The sequence below is a fragment of the Myotis lucifugus genome, unplaced genomic scaffold (assembly GCF_000147115.1).
Source record: "Myotis lucifugus unplaced genomic scaffold, Myoluc2.0 scaffold_7013, whole genome shotgun sequence".
Classification (NCBI taxonomy): Eukaryota; Metazoa; Chordata; class Mammalia; order Chiroptera; family Vespertilionidae; genus Myotis; species Myotis lucifugus.
The window spans coordinates 1-8,039 of record NW_005878061.1 but is presented as its reverse complement, the minus strand read 5'-3'; the positions used below and the strand labels follow the sequence as shown (position 1 = coordinate 8,039).

The following is an 8,039-nucleotide window of genomic DNA, read 5'->3' as shown; positions in this document are numbered from 1 at the left end:
GGGGGAGCCCGCCCACTTTTAAAGAAAAAATTGCCGGGGCTTGGGGGAAAGCCCTAAAAGGCCAGGGAAGGGCCCAAGGGAAGACCAGCGGGGTCGAAGGGCCCTTTTTAAAAGCCCCAGAGGCTGAAATTCGCCTTCCCCTCCCCCACGTGGTGCTGGGAACCATGGGGGGGGGGGCGGGGGGGGGGCGCTGTGTCCTGCGGGTCTGAGAAGCAGCCAGGCCAGTGCAGCCCCAGGTGAGGGACGTAGCGGCTGGTGGCCCGGCTGCCCTCCAGCGTCTGTGCTGCTGGTGGAAGTTGCTGACACGGAAGTTTCTCCTGTGGAACCTCTCCCTCCAAACGAGAGGGTCCTGGTTAGGGATCCCCTCCAGCCGCACCCTGCATTGGGCACATCTCTCCCCCGGGAAACGGGCTGCAGGTGTTGGCTGTGAAGCTGGTCTGTGACAGCGACCACACTGGTAACGGCCCTTGTCCCGCGGGACCTGCTCGCAGTGGGAGCTACGAGGCGGCCGGCGCTGGCGGGAGGGGTCGGGTTTGTCCTCGTTCTGCTGGGCCCCCGTGGTCGCCGGAAACCTGGGTGGTGGGGGAACCTGCGAAAGGGGAGGCAGGCCTGCAGCTGGCGGGCGAGCCGCTGACCGGCTCCTCGGACCCAGGGCCGGCCGTGACTGGCGCCCACTTCCCTCCTAGTCATCCTGGCCAAGTACCGGCTGGACGGGAGGAAGGACGCCCGGGCGCTCAGCAGCAACTCCCTCACCGAGGGCCCCGAGCAGGACGGCCTGGAGGACCCCCGGCTGGAGAAGCTGTGGCACAAGGTACCCGGGCGCGGCCTCGCGTCGGGAATGGCTGCTGGGCGCTCCTCTGCCCGCGTCCTGCTGTTTCTCTGGGGGGCGCTCTCCCTGGGTGGGGGCGCCCGAGGTGTGGACAGGGAGCCGCCCTGGGCAGCTGTTCACTCAGGCTCCCCCAGGCGAAGACCTCCGGCAAGTTCTCCAGGGACGAGCTGGACAAGCTGTGGCGGGAGTTCCAGCACCACCGGGAGAAGGTGCAGGAGTACAACGTCCTGCTGGAGACGCTGAGCAGGACCGAAGGTGTGTCCAGCCCCCACCCCCTGCTCCCAGTGACGGCCCCGCCCCCGGGCGCCCTGCTCCCTGGGGGAGGGGAGCTGCGGGAGGGCCCCTGCTGGTTGCCCGTCGGTGCCTTTGGCGGGTGCGGGGACGGGTCAGGTGGAGCACTTAGTGACCTGGTCTCCGCCAGCCTCTCCCACAAACGCATTGTTTTGGCTGCTGTGACCTCTGGTGGCATCGTTGTGGAGTCGGTGGCTCCCCCATCAGAAAGCCGGGGCCCTGGCAGTTGGGGGGGGCGGGGCCTTGGGCTCCTGAGCTGACAGCCCTGCGAAGGGCCGACTTGGAACACGGTCTCAAACCTGCACCTTCCAAAGGAAGGGACGGGGGCTGAGGGACTGAGAGCTGTGGCCTCCCCGTGATGCGGGCGGCTCGTGGCTGGTGTCCCCAGGCCCCGGGCCTCACCAGGCACCCGCTGTGTCTCCCAGAGATCCAGGAGAACGCCATCAACCCCTCGGACATGCGCCACGCACAGGAGGAGGTGCTGCACAGCCGGCACGCGGAGCTCAAGGACCGGCTGCGGCGCATCAGCCAGGGCTACGACCGGCTGCGGAAAGTCAGCCACCAGGGCTACGGCGCTGAGGCGGGTGAGCTCGGGCGGGGGCCACGGCAGGCACTCCTTCCGCAGAGCACCTGGGCTCCTCTGTCCCTTTTCTCTGAAAGTTACACACCATCCCCTTCACATTCATGGTCCCTTGGCCCGTGTAGCAGTCAGGACAGCTGGTTACGCCGCAGTAACAGCTCCGCACGCAGTGGCTCATTTATACCAACACTTCCTTCTCGAGTCCACTGCGGGGCCTGACAGGAAGCCGGCCTCACCCAGCGGGTCCTGAAAGCTGCGGGCTGAGCAGGTGCGGGAAGGATGCCTGGCGGATGCTGCACACGCAGGGGCACACTCGTGCTCACGGGCACCTGTGCGTCATACACATGCCCGCTCCTGCACACGCAGCCCGGGCGCCACGGCCGTGCGGGTCTCTGAGGTGGCCCCGCTCTCCACAGAGTTCGAGGAGCCGCGGGTGATCGACCTGTGGGACCTGGCCCAGTCGGCCAACTTCTCTGAGAAGGAGCTGGAGGCCTTTCGGGTGAGCGGGGTGCAGGGGCTGCCTGTCCTGTCGTCTCCCTGGTGGCTGGGAAGGGGCTGCGGCCTCTGCTCCTGCCCGCTCCCCCTCCGCCCCCCTCCGCCTCCAGTGAACCGCCATCCCCGTATGTGCAGGGCTGCGGGGGGGGGGGGGGTGCTGTAGCCGCTGGGGGCGGGGGGGAGTCAGCGCCTAGGATGTTCTAGGCCAGTGATGGCGAACCTTTTGAGCTCGGCATGTCAGCATTTTGAAAAACCCTAACTTAACTCTGGTGCCGGGTCACATATAGAAATTTTTTGATATTTGCAACCATAGTAAAACAAAGACTTATATTTTTGATATTTATTTTATATATTTAAATGCCATTTAACAAAGAAAAATCAACCAAAAAAATGAGTTCGCGTGTCACCTCTGACACGCGTGTGACAGGTTCGCCATCACTGCTCTAGGAGGAGCTGAAGCATTTTGAAGTGAAGATTGAGAAGCACAACCACTACCAGAAGGAGCTGGAAATTTCGAATCAGAAGCTGCGGCACGTGGAGCGGTTCGGGGACCACGAGCACCTCAGCCGGAACAAGGAGCGCTACGCGCTGCTGGAGGAGAAGACCAAGGAGCTGGGCTACAAGGCGGGTGCCGGCCGAGCCTGGGCTTCCTCTGCTCGGGGAGGGGGTTCCTGGGGCCCCACACATGCAGCCTGGCTCCCGTGGGGGACGGCGCCGCCCGAAGGGGCGGGGTTGGGGCAGGGCTTCCCAGCTCCCCGCCCACTGCAGGCCCTCGTGCGAAGCTGGGGCCTGGCCAGGGCTGTGGGCGGCACACGGGCGGGCGGGGGCGGCTGTGGTGGGCGGCTGTGGGCTGCCCTGATGGCTGCTCTGGCACCTCCGGGTAGAGAACGGGGAGGTGATGGCAGCGGCGGCGCTCCGTGGCCTGTCACTGCCCGGCTCACCTGCCTGCTCTCTGTAGGTGAAGAAGCACCTGCAGGACCTGTCGGGCCGCATCTCCCGAGCGCGCCACAACGAGCTCTGAGGACGTCCTGGCGTGGCCCGCGCTCGGGGTGGCGTCTGCGTGAGCCAGACCTGGGACCGGGGACAGCGTGGCCGTGACCAGGGCGGTGGCCTCAGACGCCCCGCAGAGCCGCTGCCCTGCGCCCGAGCGCTGATTCCCCTGCCGCTGGATTCCCCTGCCGCTGAGAGGCCCTCGCCTACAGCGTCACAGCCACAGGACCCCTAAACCTGCTGCGGGGCCCCTAAACCTGCCGCGGGGAACCCCTAAACCTGCCGCAGGAGCCCCGGATCAGAGCCCCGTGCGATGATTGTATTTAATTCGTCCGTGACTGTCGCTCGCTGTCCCTGTCTCTCTCACTGTGTCCTTGCCGCTCCACCTCAGCCCACAGTGGCTCCAGGTACTGCCAGCCGGAAGGTCCCCCTTCCATCCCCACACCCCAGGCCCCGTCTTCCCTGATGCAGCAGAGGAAGGAAGGGCGGCTGGGGACGATTCTCAGCCCTGCGGGCACCCCGCGGGCAAGAGCCTCCGGGTGGTCTAAGGGGCACCTTCCCAGGTTGGCCCCTGGAAGAGGCTCAGCCGTCAGGCACTCACCCCTTGTTGGAAGGAACCCCGGGCAGCGTGCTAGTGTTCGTGGGTTTGGGGTGCCAGGAGGGGCCCCGCAGCCACTGGGTCCCTGGCAGGGTGGCCTCCCTGCTGGGCCTCCACACCATGTGTCCCTCCTGGCCACTGCCAGGCCTTGGCAGGGCTGGGGCTGCCCTCTGAGGCGCGGTGCCAGGGGCCCAGAGCCGGGCCCTTTGCCTGGCCAGCCCTCATGGGGTTCACATCGCGGTGGGGTAAGAGGCCTGGGCCATGGAGGTGAGCAGAGGGGACGGGGACTCGGTTTACCTGAGTTGTTGACAACCTGGCCTTCAGACCATGCGGTTGGTGGTCCTGCCCCCGGAGATCGCTGAGGTGGGAGTGAGGGGCAGTCACGGGGTGCACAGACCGCCTCCGGCGCATGCGCTGTCCCAGGGAGCGTGGGGCCCACCCCCGGACCCCCAACCTCCTATAGCTAACCACTTGGCTTGTGACCCCCAAGTTCAGGTACTAAGCCCAGCCCCCAGGGTGTGGGATTTGTAGGTGGGCCCTGGGGGTGGTTGGGTCTGAGGGTGGGGCCCCCGCACATGGGGTGAGCACCTCTTCCTGCTGAACAAGGTAGCGGCTCTCCAGACACCAGGTTCCTTTGCTCCCTGGTCTTGGACTTCCTGCCTCCAGGACAGAAATAAAGGGTTAAGCCACCAGTTTGTGGGTTTCTGTTCAGGGGCCCGGACAGACGAAGCCACACGGTGTCCCTGTTTGAGCTTCACGGACGTGAGAGTGTGTGTGTCTGTCTCGGCCTCCGTGCCTTAAACAAGGTGGGCCCTGTCTCCAGAGGTGCCCCTTGTCTAGTGTTCCATCCCGGCTGCCACTGTTGGCCACGTGCTTGCTGTGGGTGGATGTGTGCATCGTTCTGGACGGTGACATGGTGGACATGGCTGTGGTGGACATTCGTGTGTGTGTGTGTGTGTGTGTGTGTGTGTGTACGCACACAGGCACGCCTCTGGCCAGTGCACAGGGCTGCCCGGAGGCAGGGTGAGGCTGGTGCCAGACAGACGGTGGCCTCAGTCTTGGGTGTCGGCGTAGCTAACTTCGGCGTCGGTTTGTTCCTCTGGTCAGTCTGAGCGAACGCCAGAGGAAGTCCACGCAAGTCCTGCGTCCCGTGATGAGTCTGATGTGGCCGCCACGGCACAGGCTGCAGTCAGCGGCCCACTGGAGGGCGCCCCCTTTTTGTTTAATCCTCACCCGAGGACATTTTTAGAGGGAGGACGGGGGGAGAAGCATCCCGCATGCACCCTGACCAGGGTATATGCCTTGACCGGGCTCAAGCCCACAACCTTTAGGTTCGCAGGCCAACACTCCGACCACTGACCAGGGCAGCCACTTCTGTCACCATAGTTACTGTTGCCTGTCCCTGCATTTCACATAAACAGGCGGTCAGCGTGGCTTTCCCTCTGTTCCGGCCCCGTCTGTTAGGAAGACTCCCTGTGGCCGGGTGGGCGGGCGCCTTTGTCAGAATCTGAGCGATGGGCGGCTGTCTGTGCGGTCTGCCCGCCAGGTACGCAGCCCTGCTGGACGCGCGGATGGAGTACGCACCTCTGTCTTCACGGGTCACCAAGGGACTCGCTTTTCCACATGCATTTTGGAATCGGCTTCTGAGCTTGAACAGAAAAGCCGCTAGACTTCTGATAGGATGGCCTTGACCTCAGGCCTGGGGAGTGGTCCTAGCAACGCTGGGTCTCCGGCCGCCTTTCCTCTGGGCACCGCCGGCCGCATTGCCCCCGGATTTACTCCTGGGTACTAGGTACCTCATGCTGTTGTGAACAGGTTTTTGGTTCATTTTTAAATCGTGTCCCCTCGGTTCACGTGTCAGTGGTCCGTCCACGCTCCAGTCCCCTGTCCACACGACAGCCCCCTCCCAATCCCCACCGCTCCCCCTCTGCCCTGGCCTGCGGCCGTCCATCCTCCTCCAGGGGCGTCGCGGCATCTGCCGTGCCGAGACCTCAAAGGTTGGTCTCTGGGAGTGACAGTCACGTGGGCCGTCGATGCTTGAGCGTAAAGGAACTTGGCACCCCGTTCCTGTGAGCGGTCGGACCTGCTGGCGCCTGCGGCTCCCTCCGCCGTCGCCGTGAGTTGTCCTAAAGGTGGAGTGTCCGGCTGCGGGCGCCGAGCGGCTGGCGTGGCGTCGCTCCTGAGGGTCTGGGGTCCGCGGGGCGCCCACCAGGCTGGAATCTCCTTGCGCCGAGTCTTAAGAACCCAACTGTTAACAACAGGCATGGGACTGTTTAGGTTTCCAATTGTTTTTTAAAATACACTAGAGGCCTAATGCACGGAATTCGTGCAAGGGGCTCATGGCCCCAGCTTCGTCCAGAAGGTCGGTCAGCTGTCGGTCTAATTAGCATATTACACTTTTATTATTATAGATGTTTGTTAAGGAATCTCCCTCTAAGTTGTCAGAACAGTTGGCCCGGCGCTGGGCCTGCCCCTGCTCTCCCTGCCTCTGCGGGCTCTAGTGAGACCCTCGTGCTCCTCCGGAAGCTGTAGGTGTGCTGTGGCCAGGACGCGAGCCCTCCCGCCAGGGCCCCCCCCCTGGAGCCCGCCCGCTGGCCAGGCCCTGCCCCACCTGCAGCTTCGAAGAAGAGTCCTGCCTCGGCCTGTGCAGGGCCAGGCGGGCCTCCTCCAGGGGACACCCTGCCCTTCCTCCCACCCCAGGGCTCAGGGCAGGGCCTGACTCCACCTTGACCCCCAGCTCAGAGGTCGCTCAGAAGGTGGGGCACGTGTCCTGCAGACGGAGATGCTGAGGGAGAGCAGATGGAGGGTCCACTTGCACTCCCCGTGGCGGCTCCCGCAGACGCGCTGTCTTCAGTGGCCCAGGGAGTGGGTGGGAGGGAGGGGGACTGATGGATGCAGGAGGGATGGACGGACGGACAGGCTGGTAGATGGACAGAGGGAGGATGGATGGGTGGAAGGAAAGGAGGAGGGAGAGTGGCTGGGGGAAGGGAGGGAGGAGAGTGGCCAGAGCGGCCAGCTGGAGCCCCAGCGAGGGAACATCCCGTCTCATCTCCAAGACCAGGTGGGGTCCAGCCGGATGGCCTGGTGCCCAGGCTTCGGGTGGGCGGGGTGGTGGAGGAAGCCCACTGCCACTTCTGCAGACCACCAGACCCCGTGGCCAGTACAGCCACCACTGGCCCCACCCCCGGCACAGCCAGGAACATGCTCGACTCCCCCAAAGCCCCGGGCACCCCTGGGAGGAAACACCGCACCCCCACCCGCGGGGGCTGAGCCCCCCCTGAGCCCTGGGCCATGTCAAGATGCCCACACTGGCTCTGGCCGGTGGCTCAGTGGTTGGAGCGCTGGCCCTCAGACAAGGGTCGCAGGTTCGGTTCTGGGCCAGGGGATGTGCCCAGTGTGGCTGGGTCCGGGGCACCGGTCGGGGCGCGTGCGGGAGGCAACCAATCGACAGAAGACTAAACTGCAGGGCCGCCAGGCAAGGCCGCCGCCCCCAGACAGCCCGGGAGAGAGGAAGCCCTGGGCCCTCAGGAAGACCGCGGGTTATTACAAATGGAGGCTGATGGCTTTAATATTTACGTGAGTAACTGGTGGGTCCCGGGAAGCGGTCAGGAAACACGCTGGCGTCCGCCGGGTCGGAAGGTGGACCAGCCCTCCCAGGGCCGGGGCTCGGCCGGCGGCGCCGTCCCCAAGCGCAGGGCAGCGATGCGCAGGGTGCGTGGCTGGCAGGGCCCTGGCCGCCAGCCTGGGTGGGGCGTGGGCTTCACTCTCATGGCTCAGGCGGCCGCCACCTCGGAAGGGAGGGGCAGTCGCATCCCAGGGCCATCGGTAGCGCAGCCCTGGGGCCCGGCACCAGCCATGCCCCCTGGGGCCAGCAGGCCGTGAGCCACGGACCTCAGACCTCGGGGGTGGGCACTGGTGGCCGCCAGGCCCACGGTCGCCACTGCTCAGCTGCGGGCTGTGCAGTCACTCGGGCGAGGCCACTCAGGGAGGGGCCCCCTTCCTCCTGGGCTCCAGCTGGGCCAGCCGCTCCTCGCGGGCCTGTGCGTGCTGGGCCCCCGCCCGCCGGGCCGCCGCCGTGGCCGCCAGGTCGATCTGCGCGTAGCCGGAGGTGCTGGCCCCTGGAAGCGGCCCCGGTGAGCTGGCCCAGGGTCCCAGGAAGCCGCTCGTCACGCAGGGGCCTCGGCGGGACAGGGTGCGGGGCTGGGGGTCCTACCCACGCCCTCCACCCAGCAGGGCCTGAACCGGAAGCGGCGGGG

General features: G+C 65.7%; 1 protein-coding gene across 1 annotated transcript; it reads left to right on the top strand.

Moving 5' to 3' along the window:
- Positions 1-663: 663 nt before the first annotated feature.
- LRPAP1 (LDL receptor related protein associated protein 1) lies at positions 664-3,364 on the top strand. The gene is made up of 6 exons (XM_006109209.3): positions 664-811; positions 964-1,084; positions 1,546-1,704; positions 2,117-2,199; positions 2,643-2,819; positions 3,154-3,364. Exons 3-6 carry the CDS (start codon positions 1,578-1,580, stop codon positions 3,214-3,216), a joined length of 450 nt encoding a protein of 149 aa, XP_006109271.2. The 5' UTR covers positions 664-811; positions 964-1,084; positions 1,546-1,577; the 3' UTR covers positions 3,217-3,364.
- Positions 3,365-8,039: the final 4,675 nt, after the last annotated feature.

Excerpts from the sequence above, each read along its gene's own strand:
- LRPAP1 (XM_006109209.3), top strand. The coding sequence starts at position 1,578 with ATGCGCCACGCACAGGAGGAGGTGCTGCACAGCCGGCACGCGGAGCTC. Across the intron at positions 1,705-2,116 it reads GGGCTACGGCGCTGAGGCGG|AGTTCGAGGAGCCGCGGGTG; the intron begins GTGAGCTCGGGC and ends CGCTCTCCACAG. Across the intron at positions 2,200-2,642 it reads AGGAGCTGGAGGCCTTTCGG|GAGGAGCTGAAGCATTTTGA; the intron begins GTGAGCGGGGTG and ends TCACTGCTCTAG.